The following is a 23,776-nucleotide window of genomic DNA, read 5'->3' as shown; positions in this document are numbered from 1 at the left end:
AGGGAAAGCACAATCAAAGCCTCCAAAGAAGGCACCTCCACTACACTCAGAGGCAGGGAGTTCCACTGCTCAACAGCCCTTACAGTCAGGAAATTCTTCCTAACGTTCAGTTGGAATATCCTTTCTTGTAATTTGAACGCATTGCTCGGAATTCTAGTACCCAGGACAGCAGAAAACAAGCCTGCTCCCTCTTCCTTATTGCATCTTTTCAAATATTTCTACATGGCTATCATGTCTCCTCTCAACCTTCTTTTCTGCAGGCTAAACATACCCAGTTTTTTAAATTGCTTCTCATAGGGCATGTTATCCAGACCTTTGATCATTTTAGTTGCCCTCCTAATGAAATTAACCATTAAATACAGTGTGCATTGCAATCTGTTTCTCACACTGATCTCACTATCTGGTATAGGGTCCGATCTTGTTGTGCTAGGTTTTCATTGTCAGTACAGAGCAAAACAAGGAGCACTGCCTTAGTTGCTTTGGGCAAAGGACTCGAAAATGCTCTGTTCCCATTGGTTAAAAAGTGCACTTGTCTTCCTGCTTATTAAATTTATTTATTTATTTGTCGTATTTCCACCCCACCATTCTCACCCCGAAGGGAACTCAGAGTGGCTCACATATGAATCAGCAACAATTTGATGCCATACAAACATGAAACAGCAAATAACTCAATACATTAAAAATCAATCACTAAAAACATATCAAGGCTAAAATCTATTTAATCATCTCTTTCTCTCATGGGAAATGAAGAACATTTGTGAAATTATGATCACTCTTGGTTTATTTGTATTTTAAACTTTAGAAAAACCTGCTAACCATTCATGATGATATGCCATTGTTTCAAGGATCAGTTAAAGCCTTATAATTTACTAAATTGTGCTCATACTTACCAGACGTACTACTTCCTCGATCTGAACTATTGTAAGACCCTCCTGTATTTTGATCATAATTTTGATTGTATGGGATGGTTTGGGCATTATCATTTGCTCGGTAATCTGTAGATTTAATAAAGACAAGTTTATATTTCCTTCAGTTTGGTGGTTTCCAGAATACAGACTAATATTCTGCAGAAAAAAACACCTCCCTCTACCTCCCATCTGTGAGCAATCTCTGGTGAAAGGAAGAATTGGAAGAAGGGATCTTCTTTTGGTTAGAGCAGTAGTTCCCAACCTTTGGTCCTCCAGGTGTTTTGGACTTCAACTCCCAGAAATCCCAGCCAGCTTACCAGCTATTAGGAATTGTGGGAGCTGAAGTCCAAAACACCTGGAGAACCAAAGGTTGGGAACTACTGGGTTAAAGCATGAGGACTGCTTGTGGGAAGAAGTGATTAGTCTGATGTGTCCTGATCAATAGGAGAACAGACCTCTGCAACTTACAGTGGCTGATGCCCAGTAACACGGGATTGGGGGCAAGGGAGAAAGTCAGAACAGGAACAACTAAGTAGCTGATCTAGAATCTCAGCCAATGTGACTAAGTGCTTGAAATCTGCAGAAGCATTTCTTAGGAAACAGAGCTTCCTAAACAGCATATAGGTTTTTAATCAATACAGTAGTCTGGAGGACAGATTTCAGATATGCTTAAAGGTCTCCGTAACCACGGATTGCTCGAACAATGTAGACACAATTGCTGAGATGCTACATTGGGCAGATGAGGCATAACAGTTTACCTACATCTTTCCATATTCTTTCTTGCACCACACTGACCACTGTCAAACCCTGGGAGGGCTGCTGCTACTCATTAATAGTCTATTTGAATTCTACTACAGCAATAATAATAATAATAATAATAATAATAATAATAATAATAATAATAGTAATACTTTATTTTTCTACCCCGCCACCATCTCCCGGCAGGGACTCGGGGCAGCTACGGTAGCCCGAAATACAAAACAATAGATCAGTTAAAACACATTAAAATACAAAGACAGTAAAAACCAGCAGTTATACAAACAGTTACCTTAACCAAAACAATCCAGTAAATCATAAAAACTCAATTAACATATAAATCAGTTAAAAATAAAAACAGTTAAAATAAAGTAAGATAAAATGGACCACCAGGTTGGTGGAGGGATGGCATGACGGGGCTACCTAAACTAAAGTGCAATGACATAGTTCTAAAGTGCTTTGGGTCAAAGGACAAAGTGTAAACATCCCAGGACCTAAGGAGAGGGAGACGGCCGGCCAATTTGTTGTGAGAAAAGGGACCTGTGCAAACAAAGGTGTTATTGATCTGACTTTTAGACAAGGGGACTCAGTTATTCAAAGGCCCAGCGAAAAAGCCAGGTTTTGAGCTGCTTTTTAAAGGAAGCAAGGGTGGGTGCCTGCCTGATCTCCCCCGGGAGGGACTTCCAGAACCTGGGAGCAACTACTGAAAAGGCCCGCTCCCTCGTCCCCACCAACCGAGCCACATTAAAATCAAGCCGCTACATTAAAATGGCTCTCTACTATTCTATGATTCTATAAATAAAACTACCGCATATACTCGAGTATAAGCCGACCTGAATTTAAGCCGAGGCACCTAATTTTTCCACAAAAAAACCTGGGAAAACATTGACTCCAGTATAAGCCAAGGGTGGTAAATTTCAGAAATAAAAATAGATACCAATAAAATTACATTAATTGAGGCATCAGTAGGTTAAATGTTTTTGAATATTTACATAAAGCTGAAATTTAAAATAAGGCTGATCAAATCATTATTTTCATCTTCTTCAATGTAAATGTGCTTAATATGTATCCTTTTAATAGGGTAAAATAATACATGTAATAATAATAATATAAATACAGGAAAATAATACATGTAATAATAAAGAGTAAAATAAAAAATGCAATAATAATAATAATAATAATAATAATAATAAGATCAGAGTGAAATAATAAATATAATAATAATAATAATAATAATAATAATAATAATAATAATAATAATAGAGTAAAATAAATGTAACAGTAGCAACAATAATAGAGAAAAATAATGAATGTACCATATATTCTTGAGTATAAGCTGACTCAAATATAAACCAGCCAGGACCCTCACCTGAGTATAAAGCCGAGGGGGGCTTTTTCAGTCTTAAAAAAAGAGCTGAAAAACTAGGCTTATACTCGAGTATATACAGTAATTCTAATATTATTACAAGTGAAAAGCTATCCATAGTCTGAAATGCAGAAGTGCTCCATCTAGCTATTTGTAAATGCTCAGATGGTTTCTTATTCTTCTCCATCTTCCTTAGAAAAGTATCAATGGTTAATTAATATATGAGTCCACCTGTAATGCATTCTGTTGTATGAAACATGCTCCCTCATTAGTGGCAAAGCTCTGGATAAACATTTAAAGCATTGCTAATTAAAATAACATTATTTGGAAAACATACCTTATTTTCAAAGGGATAAAATATGCATTTGTTAATTGCTTCTACATATGATGGCTCTAGGAATAAGAGGTTTCCAGGACATCTTGCTATTAACAATCCTGCTCAGGTCTTTAAAAGCTCAGCCATGACTTCCTTGCTTGACTCTATCCTTTTATCCTACAATCATCTTTTCTAATAAGTTTTGTCATCTTAAAATTCGCCAAAGATAACAATACAGTATATTTTTTTTACTGATGTAATATCTATAATAGCTAAGAATGTTACCAGGTCCTAACTTTCCTTTCATGAAACAAATAAAAGGAAGCCATAAACAATCACTGGACATGAAATAGAAATGAGAGAATGCAGAGAGAACTCATTATAATTGTTATTTCTTGTTGTTGTGGTTTTAAGGTGTCTCTGCAGCCTAGGGATGCAACAATGTCAACCTCATGTATAAGTCAAGGTTAGGTTTAGGGTTCAAAATTATGGATTTTAATATAATATGTGGATAAGTCGAGGGTCATTTCAAGGAGAGGGGAAAGTACCAATGCCACTTCAGGGGTGTACTCACCCCTGTCACCACTATTTCCACATCCAGGCATTCAAAAATTTCAGAGGTGGTGCCATGGCAGAGACAATAGAGGGGGTGAGTGCTTCTTTTTAGGCTCTCCCAGGACAGACTAAGCTCTTGCCTTTTGCCATTCTACTCAGAGAAGATGATTTATTTTTTGGTAAGCCTTAGGATGCAGTACTTATATTGATCAATAGATAAGTTGATCCAGGTTTTTTGGGTTGATTTTTTCCCCTAAAATTTCTAGACGTATACAATACATATAGGGTACACAGGATAAAGAATAGATCACTCCTCAACAAAATGTACATGGAATTGAATTCAAAAAAGAAGTTAATTAAATAACAATGGGTTTCCTATTGATACATGAATCTAGTTTATAGAACAGAGGAGGGAGGCAGAGATTACAGATCCAATGACTCTTAGCACTTTAACTGCCATGACTCAGTACAGGGGAATTATGGGGGTTGATGAGGCACCCGCACTATTTGACTGACAAGGCTAAAGGCCTGGTAAAACTAAAACTCCCATCATTCCATAGCATTGAGCTTTGGTAGTAAAAGTACTGTCAAACTGCATTAACTATATTGTAGATGCATCCTCTGTTTATCTCTTTCATTTGTTCTATTGACATAACTACATATGCCTGTAACTGCAGCCTTCCACTTGTATTTTATTCAATTTTATATAAGAGAAGTTTCTTTTTACTGATTTAATGTTCTAAATTCTGAAGCAGAACATCCCCATAAAACATGCATTACAAATTCAAGGTTAAAATACTGTATAACTAAAACAGTCAACACTATGACAAACAGGTATACATTTATTTATATGGTCATCAGCCTCTGAACCATGATATTGACAAATGGGTCAGATGGCAAATAGACTCATTTATTCTTTTTTGATGTAATCCTTTGGTAATTGAACACATCCTTTGCATTTAATAAGTTAGTATTTGAAGTTGATGATTCTCAATTAAATAGAGGTAGATGGTGTTCCCAGAGAGCAGTAAAGAGGTCCTTGGGCCAGATTCTGAATAAACATCCTATGGAAATTAAGATCAGTAGTATGGACTGGCTTCATAAGGAATATCAATGTAAAGATCATACCCTTTGTTTATTAATTACCTTTGAAGACCACTCAATAATTGAAGAGGTATTGGCACACAATTGGAGATTAAATCATTGGGGTATTTATATTAGGAGGGTCTTATATGACCCAGTGGTTCGGCCTCTGCTTACAGGTTTGAGACCAGCCCCCCAGATAAAAACTAGTTTAAATATCACTCCAAGGTCTTCCATCCCGACCTCTAGTTTAGTATCATTAGAATCCTCTTCAGATATATCAGATAAAGCTCCAGTCACCCCTCATCTGGCCCAAGTCCCTATCCAGGAAAACTGCTGTATTAATTTTTATACGCCTCCTCTTTTTAGTTCCCCTTCAAACATTTCAATTGATTCCCCCCTTTCCCCCTCCCATGAAACCCCCCCTTTAGGAATCCCTCAGGTTGGGTTATCCTTTGATTGTTCAGGCTTAGAGAGCTGACTAGCCCCTTCCGACTGCTCTCCTGTTCTGGGGGGACCTGGGGGGGGAGATGACTGGGGTTGGGGGGCAGCCATTGAGGTGGTGTGGGGAAGAGGAAAGTGCGGTCAAAACCATCAGGGAGAAGTGCAACAAAGTCCTTGCGACCCTGAGGAAAGTTAGGCTAGGTAGCCTCCATGACAGGTGCCCCGGGTTCAAGGTCTTGCTGTTAAATGCCAGGTCTGTCAATGGTAAAACAGCGGTAATACAGGATTTGATCCTGGAAAAAAAGGCTGACCTGGCCTGCATTACTGAAACCTGGCTGGACGAGCTGGGGGGAGTTAATCTTACCCAGTTCTGTCCACCAGGCTATGGGGTGCACCAGCAAGCCAGACCTGGGGGGTGGGGAGGTGGGGTGGTGGTGGTCTATCAGGAATCCATCCCCCTGACCAGATGCCCTGTTCCTCAATCAACCGGGTTTGAGTGTGTCCACCTGAGGGTGAGGAGCCAGGACAGTTTGGGGATTCTGCTTGTGTACCGTCCATCCCATGACACAGCAGTCTCCCTGCCTGAGCTTGCTGAGGTGGTGTCTGGCCTGGTGTTGGTCTCTCAGCAACCTGTTGTCCTGGGAGATTTCAACATCCATGTGGATGCCACCGTATCTGGCGCAGCTCAGGACTTCATGGCTTCCATGACCATGGGACTGTCCCAAGTGATATCTGGTCCCACTCATCAGGTTGGACACACTTTAGACCTAGTATTTGTGAAGAACGGGGGAGATGTTGGTGTGGAAGATCAAAACATCCTTCCATTGTCATGGACCGACCATCATCTGGTCAGTGTTAGATTTACCATCACCCAAAACCTCTGCAGAGGTGGTGGACCGATTAAGATGGTCCACCCCAGGAGACTTATGGATCCAGATGGATTCCTGATGTCTCTTTGGGGAACTTCCTGTCATGTTGGCTGACGATTCTGTCAAGACCCTGGTTGATCTCTATAACACCGAGATGGCCAGGGCTCTTGACTCGATTGCCCCCGAACATCCCCTCCTGCTCTGCAGAGCCAAGTCAGCTCCTTGGTTCACCAAGGAGCTGGCCTTGATGAAGCGGGCAAGGCAGGGACTAGAGTGCAGGTGGCAGAAGACTCGGAGCATCACCGACCGAACACGGGCTAGAGCCTCCATTAAGGCCTACTCCGTGGTGTTGCAGGCAGCCAGAAAAACTTTCTCGACTGCCCACATCGCATCTGCAACAAATAGACCAGCAGAGTTGTTCCAGGTTGTCCGGGAGCTCCTTCATCCTCATGAGGGGGAGGAGCCCCTTGACAACTCGGTCGCTCAATGCCACGGGTTCGTGCATCATTTTGCAGATAAAGTTGCTCGATTACACTCCGACTTGGACACCAATTTTGATACAGCTCCAGTTGAGTTACCTAGTGCAACTGTTGAGTCAACTTTGATGGATTCGTTTCAGCTTGTTCGGCCTGATGACATGGACAAGATCCTTGGAGCGATGAGACCAACCACATGTGTTCTAGACCCTTGTCCCACCTGGCTTATAAAGCTTGCTGGGGGGTTGGTCAATTGGTTTTTTAAGATTATCAATGCCTAATTGGAACAAGGGCAATTTCCATCTAGTCTAAAACAGGCAACTATTAGACCAATTCTAAAAAAGGCATCCCTTGATTCCTCGATTCTATCAAACTATCAACCAATTTCAAACCTCCCATTTTTAGGCAAGGTTCTGGAGCAAGTGGTGGCCTCTCAACTCCAGGGATTCTTAGAAGACACCGATTACCTTGACCTATTCCATTCTGGCTTCAGGCCTGGTCATGGCACTGAGATGGCTTTGGTCGCCTTGGTGGATGACCTCTGCGGAGAGCTAGACAGGGGGAGTGTGCCCCTGTTGGTTCTCCTGGACATCTCAGCGGCTTTCGATACCATCGACCATGGTATCCTTCTGGGGCGGCTCTCAGGAATGGGGATTGGGGGTGCTGCACTACAGTGGCTCCACTCCTTCCTTCACCCAGATGGTGAAGCTGGGGGATACCTGCTCGGACCCCTGGCCTTTGACCTGTGGGGTCCCGCAAGGTTCTATTATTTTCCCCATGCTTTTTAACATCTACATGAAACCGCTGGGAGAGGTCATCTGGAGTTTTGGAGTTCAGTGCCATCTCTATGCAGATGACACTCAACCCTACTACTCTTTTCCACCTACCTCCAAGGAAGCCCCTTGGATCCTAGACCAGTGTCTGGCAGCTGTAATGGGTTAGATGAGGGCCAACAAACTGAAGCTTAATCCTGACAAGACAGAGGTCCTCCAGGTCAGTTGTTAGACTGATCAGGGTATAGGGTGGCTACCTGTGCTTGACGGGGTCGTACTCCCCCTGAAGACACAGGTCTGCAGCTTGGGGGTCCCTCCTGGATTCATCGCTGTCACTTGATGCTCAGGTGTCGGCGGTGGCCGGGAGGGCCTTTGCACAGCTAAAGCTAGTGCGCCAACTACGACTGTACCTCGAGAAGTCTGACTTGACCATGGTGGTAAATGCTCTGGTTACCTCAAGGATGGATTGCTGTAACACACTCTACGTTGGGCTGCCCTTGAAGATGGTTTGGAAACTGTGGTTGGTACAACGGTCGGCAGCTAGGTTACTAACTGGAGCTGCTTACAGGGAGTGGTCAACCCCCGTGTTCAAGCAGCTCCACTGGCTACCGATAATATTCCGGGCCCAATTCAAGGTGCAGGTTACTACCTATAAAGCTCTAAACGGTTTGGGACCTGCCTATCTTCGTGACCGCGTCATCCCCTATGCACCCACCTGATCTCTGAGATCATCCGGGGAGTCCCTCCTCTCACTTCCACCCTCCTCACAACTGTGTTTGGTGGGGACGAGAGAGAGGGCCTTCTCAGCCATGGCCCCCCGACTCTGGAACTCCCTTCCCAGGGAGATTAGATTAGCTCCCTCTCTATCTTCCTTTAGGAAACAACTGAAGACTTGGATGTTTCGGCAGGCCTTCGGTGAGACAGTCATTAATTAATCAGCCCCAGAGGGTTTTTAATAATCTATTCTGTATTTATTACGGTCTTACCATTTATGTGTTTTAAATGCAATTTTTAATCCTTGTATTGTTGTTTTAATTGATATATTATATTACTGTTTTATCTTTTTTATATTGTGATTTGTATTATGTTGCTTTATTTTGTCCTTATGTTGTTTGGGCCTCTGGCCCATGTAAGCCGACCCGAGTCCCCATGGGGAGATGGTGACGGGGTATAAATAAAGTTTTATTTTATTATTTTTATTTTTATTCCAATATTACCAGGTGATCATGAAAACTATAGTGTATTCAAAAAATTCAAAGGCAAAACAGGACCAGACCCCAGAAATTTCATTCTGCAAATCTGGTTATTAAAGTAATTTGAATGGTACCCTGAAGGGTAAGTAAGAAATCTCATAACTTCTTTTTTGAAACCTCCCATATTATGTTAAAGAAATGTGCCTTTAGGAATAGAAAGCATATTCCGATGGTCCAAGTTAACATGGCCATGAATTTTATTTTTAAGCTGATGGATTCAGTAGAACAATTTTATTTCATGATTGAAAGGGGATCATGACTGCAAGAACAGTGCTAAAAATTAGTCTGCTTCCATCTTTAGCACTGCCCATGATACAAGTTTTTATTTGCAATTTTGTAATCACTTGTAGCAATATGTAGGTTTAATTATCTTTCATTCACTGTTAGAATAGTGTGACCTATTTTTAAATGTGAGTGAAATGCCTCTGCTTTGCATCTGCTTTATGAATTAAAGATCTAGTCTTAGTATCACACAATCACTCCATTGTTATTATTAAATTTAAATTAAGCTGAAAACCATGTGAAAATATATTCTATTTCATTCTTTTTAAAGATATGGCTGCTTATTTGGTTAAAATAAATTCAATCTTTGAACATTATTGTAGTGCTAATTAACTCTTTGACACTATTAATTAAGAATTTCTAAATCTACAAAGGACCTAGTCTGCACCACGGTGTTTGGTTCAGTCTTGAAAAATTCTGCATTCCATTAGCTAATTATCAGATTTAGAAATGGTCCAAAATCATTGCAGACAGATTAAAACATAAGTCGTCATTTTTGTTTCTATAAGCTGAGAACCTAAAAGTAAATACTTAACAACTCTCCAGTGCATAAAGAAAAAAGAAAATACTGAATGTGATTTACCTTTGTTTAGCTTGTTTTGCTCTATGATATTGTACTGAACTGGTGCACCCTCTTGTTTTTGCTGTGCAGCTGGCTTCCAATGTTTTTCATTTGAATCACCACTGCTGCTGTTGACATTATTGCTGATGTTTGACTGGATGAGTTGAGTAGTGGCATAAGGCGTAGGCTGTCCTGGTTGGTTGACAAATCTTCCATCTTTTAGATTTGGGCTATTGAAAGTTTTCATCTCATTGATTTTGTTGCTTAAGTCCACATCACCATATACTGTTGATTCAGGCAGCATAAGATTTGTTTGCTTGTTTTCCAACTGATTGTTGTAATTTGCTATGCAATCCGCTGTCCAAAACAGAAAGATGAAAAGGGGAGAGGACTGTTATAACACACAGTTTATGTTTCACATGCTTACTTTTTATGTATGCAGAATGTTATGATTTGCCTTTCAGAAGCAGAAATAATCTTGTTACAATGTGGCTGCAGCAAATTGTAATTCCACTAAATTCTGAGCTCTGCTTAAGTTATATCTCCGTATACATTTTACATGGAGATCAAAATACAGAGACCAGATAATGCTATTTTTATATCAACAGAGGCTAGTGGCTCCAATGTCAATGTTATAGTGAATTTGCTCCAGTTGGAGACCAAAAACTTTAAGGGAGCTTTCCCAGGTGATGAACCTCTTTGGGGGATAAAGCTCAGCCCTCCTTGGATAGTTATTTTTAAATTCTTTGGAAGAGCTTCCAGTGGGAAAAACGTGGCTGAAATATGCGAAGAGTTGGCACATTGGGGAAAAAATGCTGGTCTCCCATATGATATACAGTAGAGTCTCACTTATCCAACATAAACGGGCTGGCAGAATGTTGGATAAGCGAATATGTTGGATAATAAGGAGGCATTAAGGAAAAGCCTATTAAACATCAAATTAGGTTATGATTTTACAAATGAAGCACCAAAACATCATGTTAGACAACAAATTTGGCAGAAAAGGTAGTTCTATACGCAGTAATGCTATGTAGTAATTACTGTATTTATGAATTTAGCACCAAAATATCACGATATATTGAAAACATTGACTCCAAAAATGCGTTGGATAATCCAGAACGTTGGATAAGCGAGTGTTGGATAAGTGAGACTCTACTGTAGCTGTAAGAACTATCTATAGCAGTACATTTTATATTTACAGTATCAATGAGATTGCAGCTTATAAAACAGAAGGAATGAAGCACAGCAAGTAATTATTTTGCTGAGCATCTCTACAAAAGGTACAGAAATTGATTGGATAGCTGCTGTAATTTTAGAATATTTCTTTCTCTCTCTTTTTAATTAGATTTATTGAAAGTTTTTTAGGGAAAAGAAAAAAGAGGATATTTCTTTGAGGGATGAAAAATGGAATACCCTAGAATCAACATTAAATCCCTCACCATCACATTTAGGAAAGAACCAGAAACTCTTGTGTGTTTTAAAGTATCAGCCATGAATCAGGGAGCACAATAAAGAGAAATATGGACAGTTGTCTGTCTGAACAGGATAGGGTATAAATAAGATTTTAAAGTAATGAACATAATTACCTGGCCGACTATACGTAGTGAGGTTACTATCACTGTTTCCATTGCCTGAGGTGCAGCAATTGATGGAGCAGTCATTATGATTATTCCCAGTATTAGGCCATGTATCTGCAAGCCATGGCTGAGCAGCAGGTTCATTGATGTTTAAAAGACCTGGTCTTCAAAAGACAGAGTTAATAATGTCCATTTAATTAGTTGCATTTTTAGAAAAGAACTGGATACTTAAAAGTTCACAGTGATGTATTGGAAATGTACCTTATCTTCACAGTGATCCTGAGATCATAATAGCTTGGTGTACTAAAATAGTTGCTACCCAGAGTGCTTAAATTTGTGCCCATGTGCCTCTTTTTTTCTGATGGTTTACTGCAGGGGTCCCCAAACTAAGGCCCGCGGGCCACATGCGTCCCCCCGAAGCCAATTATCCGGCCCGCCGGGGGTTACACGTTCTGGGTAGGGGACGGGCAGCCAAGAGGAGGAAGGCTGCTGCTGCTGCTTCTGAAGGCTGTTGGCAGTGAGCGAGCGAGCGAGCGGGCAGGCAGGCAGGCGGGGGAGGGACTTCAGGAGCCCCCTCGTGTTCTTCTCCTTTTCCTTTCCTTCCTTCCTCTTCTTCCGAAGTAGCAGGCAGGGGAAGGACGTTAGGAGCCTGCGTGTCGTCCTTCTCCTCTTCCTCTCCTTCCCTCTCTTCCAAAGTGGTGGTGGCAGTAGCATGGCTGCAGGCTGGGCTGCGTACTTTCCTCTCCTTCCTTCTTTTCTTCCAAAGCAGTGCTTTCAACATTGCTTTGGATGAGGAAGAAGACGATGTGCTGTCTCTGTTGCCAATTTGGAAGAGAAGGAAGGAGAGGAAAAACAGGAGACCGGTGAGCGGGCGCCTAAATTCTCTGCCCTGCCCATGATTTGGTAGAAGAGGAAGGAAGGAGATGAAAAGGGCGAGCTGGGTCCTAAAGTTCCTCCCTCCGCGCTGCTTCAGTAATAAAGACAAACATTGTTTTTGAAGGCTTTCATGCGTGGAATCACTGGGTTGCTGTGAGTTTTCCGGGCTGTATGGCTATGCTCCAGAAGCATTCTCTCCTGACATTTCACCCACATCTATGCCAGGCATCCTCAGAGGCTGTGAGGTCTGTTGGAAACTAGGCAAGTGAGGTTTATATATCTGTGAAACCCTCTGATGCCTGGGATTCCTTGACAGATCTTTGGGGATTGATTGGGGAAGTCTTCTTTTGGGACTGCCATTCCCAGAATCCCCCAACCAGCTGTGCACCTTTTTGAGCAGTTCTAATTTGCAGCACTGAGGGAAAAGATCTGCATATATGGACTTATGACAACCCTATATATTTCATAGGGTTCCTTAGGCTAGGAATCCCTTGTGTACAACACAAACATTTCTCTTCTGAGTTGTGGAAGGCTTTCATGGCCAGAATCACTGGGTTGCTGTGAGTTTTCCAGGCTGCATGGGCATGTTCCAGAAGTATTCTCTCCTGACGTTCGCCCACATCTATGCCAGACATCCTCAGAGGCTGTGAGGTCTGTTGGAAACTAGGCAAGGGAGGTTTATATATCTGTGATAGGTCCAGGGTGGGAGAAAGAACTCTTCTCTGTTACAGGCCAGTGAGAATATTGCAATTAATCACCTTGATTAATATTGAAAAGCCTTGCAGCTTCAAGGCCTGGCTGCTTCCTGCCTGGGGGAACAAATATGGAACCAGACATTGAGCCTCTTATTAGCCAAAAGCAGTGTCATAAGATATGTGCAATATGCATAGGAATTTGTTTATGGTTTTTTTAACTATAGTCCAGCCCTCCAACGGTCTGAGGGACAGTGAACTGGCCCCCGGTTTAAAAAGTTTGGGGACCCCTGGTTTATTGGATAAACCCCATTCTGAATTTTTGCTGAGATTTTTTATTGATTCTGCCATGGATTTGTAACTAACTCTTTATGGGTATTTATCATACTCTATACTATCTGTTATATGTAAAGATGCTTTTCTATTTTCTAAGGTATTTTAAAAAGAATTGTTGAGATGTATATCACTTATGTTTTTATTTGCTATTTTTCTTTGTTTTATTTATTACAACTTAGAGATTGAGGATTTTTAAAAAAATATGAGACAGGAGCGTGATCACTATATTTTGTAAACACGAATTAACATATTTGTGACAGAACAATACAATAATTAAACTAACCCTTAATTTGACCCATTTGTATCTACTGCACTGTGTCTTTCTATGTATTTTAAGATCCTTTCCTGCAAAGAACATTTAAAAAATCTTGCCAGCAATTGCTTCCTGTAAGTCCTATATTTCTAGCTATGTGCACTTTTAGCTACATGCACATTATCATCAACTATTCACTGCAGAAGACAGCAGCTATTTATAATATATTTCTGTGTGGGAAAATAAACTCTATGGCATGGCATATGAGAGAGCAAACCTTCTCCTGTGGTTACCTACAAGAGATATGCCATGTCTGATTTTCCTCCTTAGAGAACTGGAATTCATCTGTAAGAAATGCAAACTAGAGGATAAGGTCAAAGAATAGGAAAGGCACCTTTCTAAATTCATCAAATCAGGGAAGGTTTTTATGGACACAACTTAGAAAGCTCTGCTGGAATAGTAAATTACATGAAAACCTGACAAACTACAACATACAAGAGGAAGAATGGGATATTTCTGAAGCATTTTATGCAAACTTTTCCATGGATAAATCACTTTCTATGGAGTGTTTTTAAGTTTTAACTTCTGTTTTAGCTAGCAGAAAATCAGGGTTAAGTAACAAGAAAACATGGAGAGGGGGATCTGAATTCCCCAGGAATTAAAGAACTCCACCTGCTTCAGTAAAAAGAAAAATGCAGTAGGAAAACATAGTATAACTCAACAAAATGGGGGTACAGAATGGGGGACACCTGACTCAACAGAAGTACATGTGAAAAAGATCTTGGAGTCCTTGTGGACAACAAGTGAAACATGAGCCTACAATGTGATGCGGCTGCTAAAAAAAGCCAACGGGATTTTGGCCTGCATAAATAGGAATATAGTGTCTAGATCCAGGGAAGTCATGCTACCCCTCTATTCTGCCTTGGTCAGACCACACCTGGAATACTGTGTCCAATTCTGGGCACCGCAGTTGAAGGGAGATGTGGACAAGCTGAAAAGCATCCAGAGGAGGGTCATTAAAATGATTAAGGGTCTGGAGAACAAGCCCTATGAGGAGCGGCTTAAAGATCCGGGCATGTTTAGCCTGCAGAAGAGAAGGCTAAGAGGAGACATGATAGCCACGTACAAATATGTGAGGGAAAGTCATAGGGAGGAGGGAGCAAGCTTGTTTTCTGCTGCCCTGCAGACTAGGACGTGGAACAATGGCTTCAAACTACAGGAAAGGAGATTCCACCTGAATATCAGGAAGAACTTCCTCACTGTGAGAGCTGTTCAGTAGTGGAACTCTCTGCCCCGGAGTGTGGTGGAGGCTCCTTCTTTGGAGGCTTTTAAGCAGAGGCTGGATGGCCATCTGTCAGGGGTGCTTTGAATGAGATTTTCCTGCTTCTTGCAGGGGGTTGGACTGGATGGCCCATGAGGTCTCTTCCAACTCTATGATTCTATGAAAATATTCAATTTGACCTATTTTGTTGATGCTTTCATTCAAAACTGCAGCTTTAAGGTCTACATTTAATATATGACATTGTTTACTTAAAATTGTTATAATAAGACATCCCAGTGAGTGGTTAGTTTCACTTTTACCACTATCTTTGTTGCCACAACATCCTTGTGAGACTCATCTATGCCTATATGTCCTACACGAGTTTGCTGGTTAAAAATGGAATCTTATTTGGGCCAGAACAAAGAAGGATTCAGCTAACAACCACAAAGAAATCTAAACTCCTAGTAACAATACATATTCAATGTTAAATAGTACTAGAGGGTTATCAACCACACATAAGCATGAACACTTCTCAGCATGGAGATTTACTTGCTGTTCTCCATCCTGCATTTAGCAATAGCCATAGTGACATGAAAATAAGTTCAGGTAGGTGTTTGTTAGGTCAGGTGTTCTGTAACATTCTTATAGGTTGAGTGACTCAGGTTGCATTTGCACCATATAATTAATGCAGATCAATACCACATTAATTGACATAGTTTAATGCTATGAAAATATGGGATTTTTAATTTGGTGAGGCTTCAGCTTTATTTGACAAAGAAGACTCAATGTACAACTCCCATTATACCATAGCACTGAGTCAGGGCAGTTAAAGTGGTGTCAAGCTACTTTAATTCTACAGTGTAGATGCACTCTCAGACACTACCACCTTTTTGTTCATCCAACAATCTGCAAATGTCTCTCAGGAAACTAGTCTGCATATCCAGGCATGTTGTTGGCTTTTTTATCTCAGAAACTTACATAATCTAAAGTGGCTTTTCCCTATTTCAAAAGTACATCAAGTATCTAAAAGAAGAAAGCTAAATTCATTCTACAGTAGGAGGCTAATTGTGGCTTCCATCTTTGACAAAGATCTCTGAGTCTTAGGAAGAAGCTTCCTGCCTCCTAGGATTTATCTTTCCAAAACACTGAAGAAATCACAGGCGAAGCCTTATCAGGTGCCTTCAAGCTGGAAGCAACGGAGCTTGATACTCTAGACTTTCCTGAAACCACTCTTTTATCACAGGATCCAGAATTTAGTAAGAGAATTCCATTATCTTATTGTCTCTTTTAAAGTCCCCGTTCTGGCTGTAAGCATTTAGTTAATGTGTCTTCTTCTGAAATTTCTACCAAGATGTAGCTCTATCTAATTCTCTCTCTGCACTTCTTTAACCAGAATCTGAATGAATCCCTCAGTACCTCTTCAGAAGAGACAAATGAGGGTCTGGCTGTGGTGCAGCTTGCTAGTAACCAGTTGAAATAAATCACTACTGACCAAGAGGTCATGAGTTTGAAGCCCAGGTCAGGTTAAGTCCCCGACCATTAAATAGCCTGGCTTGCTGTTGACCTATGCAGCCCGAAAGACAGTTGCATCTGTCAAGTATGGAATTTAGGTACGCTTTATGCGGGAGGCTAATTTAACTAATTTACAACACCATAAAAATTGCCAGCAACATGCCGGAAAGGAATGAGGAAGTATAGTCACTAGTGGATGGGGAAGCAACAGCTCCCCCTATGGCCGGAATCATGAAGCTGGAGATGTTAAATGCCTCTGTGTGTGTCTATACTGTATGTTGTTTGTCTGATGGCATTGGAAATTTGCCATATATATGTTCATTGTAATCCGCCCTGAGTCCCCTTAGGGGTGAGAAAGGCGGAATATAAATACTGTAAATAAATAAATAAATGCTACAGATGATAAAACTACTTTTTGAAAGAGTACTTCCAGATTTCCAACTTATTCCCTATTTGGGGCAGGGGTTTGTACTTCAGGAAAAGACAGCAAATGCTACCATGACCATACAAGAGTTCATACATGTGCACTGAGAAAATCCCTGATTACGTGGAATCTCTTCAACTTTTTAATAACAAGATTTCCTAGATTTCCCATTTGTAGTTCATTAACATAAAAGATGCCTATGAATTGAAACTATAATGCAATGAAGTTATTATATATTATAAGCACTCACATGTAAGTAGTAATCAATATATTCTATACTCAAGAGTTGGAAAAGTATGATCCTTAGGATTCCCATTTTTAATCATCTGCTTTGGATCATGATGTCTTCCAAGGATCCTTAGGAAGTGTGTAGGGACATTGTGCCACATTCTTTCGCCTCACTATTTTAGGCTTCATTTGCCAACAGAAAGCCACCAGGAAATTAACATATATGGACCCCATCACATTGAGGTTTCCCCCCGTTATAGATGACTTCATGTACAATTCAAGGACGTAAGTTCATTTCCACTGTTGCCCATGCCCCTACATCCTCAAAATGTATATGAAGTGTCCTGAAATGAGAGAGCTCTGAACACAGGTGAGTAATCACGTTTGGAGCCCCTGGCTAATGAACCATTGCTAACGCCAGAAAACACGTGATGGGATCTGACAGATTTGCCCATGTTTCAGTGATGTGGAGCAATGGGCAATCCTCACCACTTTGCTGTCACTGCATTTTCTCCTTAAAAGTAATCTAGGTTCGAAATTGTGTTCTTCTTAGTTTTTTAACATAACACTGGTCTAATGGAGGGGAGGAAAGCCTAGCAGGAAGGGATCATGGCAAAGTGGTTAATAATTATACTGGTCTAATGAAAGGGAGCACAGGCTTTCAAAAGAGCATCATTGCAAAGGGGTTATAATTACACTGGTTTCTCCCTCCCTGTCTTCCTTCCTTGCCCCCTTTCTTTCCTTTCTCTCTCCTTCCCTCCCTCCCTGTCTTCCTTCATTTGCTTTTCTTATTCCTTTTCTCTCTCTCTCTTTCTCATCCTTCCTTCCACTACAGGATTTTCCTGATTTTAGAAAAAAATGAATATGGAGATGGAGGGAAAAATCTGTGTGGGGAAAAACTGAAGAGGAAAACATGTGTGATGGGAAGACAGACTTGAAACGGGACAATTGAGGATTGAAAGGTACAATTCCCTTCTCTAGGCAGACAGTTCCCCACGCTTCTCAAAGTCTATGGATGAGGTCCTAAGTCACTTCCTACTGAAAGGAAAGACCTAAATGCCTAAAATAGCCCATAGAGGGCAACACACAGAATATTATTGCAAACCTGGATCATTCGGAGGCCATTTTTTTCAAATTTTTTTCAAATCACAGTTGTATTGTGGCAACTGGCTCAATCTTTAAAGACTGTGGGGCACTGTGACTCTACAGATCTACAAGGAACAGTATACTTTGAAAAGACAAAGTGACCACCTGATGCACAGAACTCATATCCCAGGAAGTAACTCCAGTGATTTAATCCCAAATCTAAACCACCAAGGTGTCCTAATGTATTTTGTGCAATTTCTAAGTATAAAACTGAATAAAATTGAAAAATGAAAAATTATAAGAAAAAGAAAGGTCTTATTGAAGGGATCAATGAACCAAAGTGAATCCATTTTGAATTGCCTGTCTGCTTGGAAGTAAGAGAATCAGTAAAGATAAAACTCTGCAACTTGCTGTCTTGTGACAGATGGCCTGTGTTCTATGTTTAGCCAGAAGCAGTTTCAGTTACGCTTGCGGTTATGCCGATTCTGAGAAAATATATGCAATAAATGTACTTTTTGCTGCACCTGTTGAAATGTTTCACAGTTTGTGGTTAAGCTAACATCCTGGACTTGTTGACAACTCAGGATGCACTAGCTAACCACAAACTGAACTGGGGGATTTCCAGTAAACCTAGTCCAGAAAGAGGAACTAGAAATGTCATAAACAAGTGCCTTATAAATATGCCCTGAAGAAAACATTGAGGGCAGACGATTTTTGCTGGCCCCACTACTACGTGTGGTCATCGTCTGTCTGTAGCTACATTAAAGGTGTTTTGTCCTCAACCATTTTGGTCTCTGGAGTGGTCTCATAGCGGCTTGGCAAACTCGGGTATTGTAAATGATTGGGGTTATTCCCAAATCACCCCTTTCATTTCTGGGGGCTCGTCCGGGATTTTTGGGATCTGTAGTGTTTTGCCAAGGTTCCGTTGTAGCCCACTCCGAGCTGCTCTTGGGAGCAAGGCGTGTCCACTTCCCCTTCCGGGGTGCCGCGTACGGTCCGCGCTGAGACGTGCACGGCCTCTTGAGGTAAAAGACCAGCGGTTCCCTGCGCAACACCCGAGGCGAGGGAAGGTGAGCTCTCCTCCAAAACAACCAGTTGGGAGACAACCATCGCTTGTGGGAAGGCGGCCGCCGCGGGACAGAACGCCAGATAGGCAAGTATATCTCTTAAACCGCTGTTGTTTAGCATTGCGGGGAGGGAGAGTTTTAAATTGTAGAAATTGTTCTGGGTCCCGTTAGAAGCCCTTGGGAAAACGAGAGAAACCCAAAGGGAGAAAGAGCTCTAGAAAAGACCTGAAAGGGAGATCTAATCAGGTTTGGAGGCATACCCTAGTAGCGGGACGTGCACGGGAGATCCAACCACAGTCCGGGGGCATACTCCATTAGGAAATTGATCTGTCTTTTCACACCCTGTGGAAGAGTGGAAGAAGCCTTGCGTTCCCTGTTACTGGCCGTTGATTCTCCGGGGGTGCAGGCCAGGGCCGAATCCACATACCACAATGGGTGGGAAAGGATCAAAAAGATCAGAAGGGTCAATGACCCCCCTCCAATGCATGTTAGATAATTTTGATAAGTTTTCTAAGTACACATTTGAGAAAGGAATGAGGCCAAATAAATTGCGTGCGCTGTGTGAGGTAGAATGGCCTTCATTCCCCCTCACTCCCCAGTGGCCTTCTGAAGGTTCACTCGATCCTGCTCTGACTTTAAGTGTTTATAGATTTGTTGCAGAGGTTCACCCTGATCAGGGCAAATACATTTCAGCTTGGTATGATGTTGTGCGAAAGCAGCCTGACTGGCTGAAGGAATGCAAGTGCATGGTGATTGATGAGGTGATGTCTGGGAGGAAGAGAGGAATGGTCACAGGGGGTCCCCAAAGGGGAATTGGCACCCCGATGGGAAAGAAAGGTGGAAGGCAAATTGCTAAACCGCCCCCCTATCAAGATTCAGGGAATCCGGCTGACGAACCCATGCCGGCTCCCCCGTATATACCTACCCTCTATACTCCACTGACATCACACGTAAGGGGAGGCGCGGTGGGGGGGCTCGACCTCCCGGCAGCGGCAAGCGCTCCCAAGCAGGAGCAGCCTGCGGCGAGTTCTGGCCCCCAGCCGCTCTACCCCTCTGAAGAGATAAAACGACCGGAGAGGCAGGCAAAAATGGAGGCACGTCAGAAGATGGAACAATTGGAACAGGCCCGCTGCTATAGTGAATCAAGTGAGGATGAGGCAGCATTGTGCCCCATAAGGGAGGTGCCACAGTTGGTCCCACTGTCTTTGGATGACCAGGGGCGCCCCAGGTTTGAGACTAGGACTTTATTTCAACACGTTCCTTTTACTTCTTCGGATATTTTGAACTGGCGAACGAACCGTCCCGCCTGGTCAGAAGATCCGAGAGGCATGGCGAACCTGGTTGAGGGAATCATTCAGACACACAACCCTAGTTGGGTGGATTTGAAACAGTTGTTGGAAGCCCTGTTGACTGCAGAAGAGAGAGTATTGTTGACTCAAGTGGGTAGACAAGAGGCTGTGAAGGAGCATGCAAACTCACATAGTAGGGATGCTGTTGATGTGTACCAAGAAAGGGTATTCCCAGTGAGGGAAGACCCACATTGGGATTTGAATGAAGCGGATGGTCCTGGTAAGGATGCACTGAGGTTGTATCAGAACTTGATTGTGCGTGCCCTGAGAAGAGGGGTTCCGAGGGTCCCAAATTTGAAAAAGATTTACCAGATGGAGCAGGAAAAGAATGAAAGTCCGGTAGCATTTCTGGAGAGACTCAGGGAGGCATTTGAGAAGTTTTCTCCCTATGATATGGATGATCAGAGGGATCAAGCTGCAGGAAAGATAGTGTTGAAGAGTGTTTTCTCTAGTCAGTGTAGCCCTGACATACGGAGAAAGTTACAGAAGGATGCTGGTTTGGCTCACTTGACTTTAGAAAGGATTTTGGAAATTGCAAATCAGGTTTACTTGTCTCGGGAGGTTGTGCAGGCAAAGAAAGAAGAAACAGCGGTGGCCCGCAGGGCCAAGGTTATAGCTGCAGTGTTCCAAGGTAGCCAGCCCCAAGGACCTAGAGGATCAGGCTGGAAAGGGAAAGGCCAAGGAAAGAAAGAACCAGGGGGCAAGCAACTGGGAAAGAATGAATGTGCAAGGTGCCACAAGCATGGGCATTGGGCAGCTGATTGCAAAGTGGATCTTGGGAAAGGACAGAATAGAAAAGGGCAGAATGGAAATGGAAATTGGAAGGGAAAAAGGCAGAACCGTGGAGCTGCCGGCCAGCCCAGATGGGCTCCGGTTGCAGCCGGATTGGTTGACCCTGCTTTAGATGTTCATGGGCTGGCGTCAGTGAGAGAGGAGGATGAATATGAGCAATAGGACAGACCGGCTCCCGGATCCCCGGGTAGCCATGGAATGGTTAGGATTGAACCAGGGGAGCCAATGGTCGATATGAAAGTTGGAAATCAATCCGTTGAGTTTATGCTTGATTCCGGGGCTTCTAGGTCTGTGGTGAACACGGCTGTGTCTCACCCGACTGGAGAAGATGTAAATATTATAGCAGCTACAGGAAAACGAAAAGCTTGTCCTTTGTTGGCAGAAAGAGAGTGTTCGTTAGGGAGGCATCTGGTCAGGCATAGATTCATCTATATGCCTGAATGTCCTGTGCCTCTAATGGGAAGAGATCTTTTGTGCAAAATGAGAGCTGCTTTGCTTTTTGAGGAAGATGGTTCATTGTTGGCTGGATTTAGGGTGGGTCAAGATAGACAACTAGTGGAACAGCAGTTAAAAATGGCTTTGGAACTGCCTATGGAGGAAGAGTGGAGATTGTACTCTGTATTGGAAGAAAGAACTGACTGGGAAGCATTCAATGTCCCAGAGGTGTGGGCAGAAGACAACCCTCCGAGGTTGGCAAAGGATGTTCCACCAGTTATAATTGAATTAAAGCCCTTCGCCAACCCGGTGGCAATCCGACAGTATCGGCTCCCTCGGGAGGCGATCGTCGGAATTGCGGCCTATTTGGAGAAGTTGGAAAAATATGGAATACTGGTTCCTTGCCAGTCTCCATGGAACACACCCTTGTTGCCAATCAGGAAACCGGACGGGTCCTATCGCCCTGTGCAGGATTTGAGAGCTGTAAATAAATTAGTAGTCCCTCTCCACCCGGTAGTTCCAAACCCATACACCCTGCTCAGCCTTATTCCACCTCATCACCAATGGTTTACTGTCCTGGACCTCAAAGATGCTTTCTTTTGCATCAGACTGGCCGAGGAGAGCCAGAAGATTTTTGCATTTCAAAAAGAGGATCCTGGGACAGGGGCCAAGGGTCAACTTGTTTGGTCAAGATTGCCCCAGGGGTTCTGTAATTCCCCGACCATTTTCGGACAAGCCCTGGCGCAGGACTTGCTGCCAATGGTCAAAAATGATAAAGGATGGACCATTCTCCAATATGTAGACGATATCCTCCTCTGTGCAGACAGTCGAGAAGAATGTTTAGAAGGGACTCAGACCTTGTTGCAGTTTTTGGCAGATAAAGGTTACAAGGTTTCGAAAAAGAAAGCTCAGCTGGTTCAGCAAGAAGTGAAGTATTTGGGTTTTCGCTTGGCTAAAGGTCTTCGGAGGTTAGAGGTGGAACGCAAAGAAGCCATTTGCTCCATCCCTACCCCCCAAACTCGAAAACAGGTCAGAGAGTTCCTGGGAGCGGCAGGGTTTTGTCGTATATGGATTCCGAACTTCGGACTATATGCCAAACCCCTCCATGAGGCTACCAAAGGGAAGTCAGGAGACCCCTTGGTGTGGGGAACTGAACAGCAAGATGCATTTGAGCAATTGAAGAAAGCTTTGATGTCTGCCCCAGCATTGGGGTTGCCTGATTTGGACAAAACTTTCTACTTGTATGTAGGAGAACGGAAAGGAGTGGCTGTAGGGGTGTTGACTCAGCTGGTGGGCGATTGGCCCCGGCCAGTGGCTTATTTGTCTAAGCAATTAGACAATGTGGCCTGTGGATGGCCTTCATGCTTGAGAGCTGTAGCGGCTGCTGCAGTTCTTGTGGAAGAAGCAAACAAGCTGACCTTAGGGCAGCCTGTGATTTTAAAGTGTCCCCATGCGGTAGTGACTTTAATGGAACATAGGGGACACCATTGGCTCACCAATAGCCGAATGCTTAAGTATGAGAGCATGTTGGTAGACAATCCACAGGTCAAATTGTCAGTGTGTGCCACTCTGAACCCAGCTACCTTGTTGCCAGTGGAAGAAGGAGAATTGATGCAGCATGATTGTTTAGAAGTGATGGATGAAGTGTATTCAAGTAGGCCAGATCTCAAAGATCTGCCACTACTGACTCCGGAATGGGTGCTTTTCACAGATGGGTCAAGTCGTGTGGTTGGTTCTGAAAGGAAAGTGGGGTATGCAGTGGTGAATAGCAATGGGGAGACCCTGGAGGCAAAGGGGTTGCCCCCAGGGACTTCCGCACAACGGGCCGAATTGATTGCTCTGACGAGGGCCCTCCAATTGGCTAAAGGAAGGCGAGTCAATATTTATACTGACTCAAAATATGCCTTCACCACTTTGCATGCCCACGGTGCCATTTATAAGGAAAGGGGACTGCTGACCTCTGCAGGACAGCAGATCAAAAATGCAACAGAAATTTTGCAACTTTTAGATGCAGTATGGGAACCAAAAGAGATAGCAGTCATGCATTGCAAAGGACATCAGTATGGTGAGGATCAGGTAACACAGGGAAATCGCCTGGCAGACCAACAAGCTAGGAAAGCAGCAGATGAAAGCACATCGGAAGAATCAGTTTTGCAGTTGGACGTTACACCCACAGTAGAGTCCATGACTTACTCTGCACAAGAGAAGGAATGGGCCCTAGCAGAAGGGGCTAAGTGGAAGGGTA

General features: G+C 42.7%; 1 protein-coding gene across 3 annotated transcripts in view; it reads right to left on the bottom strand.

Moving 5' to 3' along the window:
• The window catches only part of robo1 (roundabout guidance receptor 1), a 922,568-nt gene that overhangs the window by 29,111 nt on the left and 869,681 nt on the right, over positions 1-23,776 (bottom strand). For all 3 annotated transcript variants that reach the window (XM_062974986.1, XM_062974987.1, XM_062974988.1), the window contains 3 exons: positions 11,230-11,384; positions 9,665-10,000; positions 891-995 (listed from right to left, as the gene is read on the bottom strand). In XM_062974986.1, the coding sequence (XP_062831056.1) occupies positions 891-995; positions 9,665-10,000; positions 11,230-11,384 (596 nt within the window). The remainder of the gene's footprint in view (positions 1-890; positions 996-9,664; positions 10,001-11,229; positions 11,385-23,776) is intronic.

The sequence above is a fragment of the Anolis carolinensis genome, chromosome 3, assembly GCF_035594765.1.
Source record: "Anolis carolinensis isolate JA03-04 chromosome 3, rAnoCar3.1.pri, whole genome shotgun sequence".
Lineage (NCBI taxonomy): Eukaryota > Metazoa > Chordata > Lepidosauria > Squamata > Dactyloidae > Anolis > Anolis carolinensis.
The sequence above is the reverse complement of the archived record's forward strand: the minus strand, read 5'-3'. Positions and strand labels throughout refer to the sequence as shown.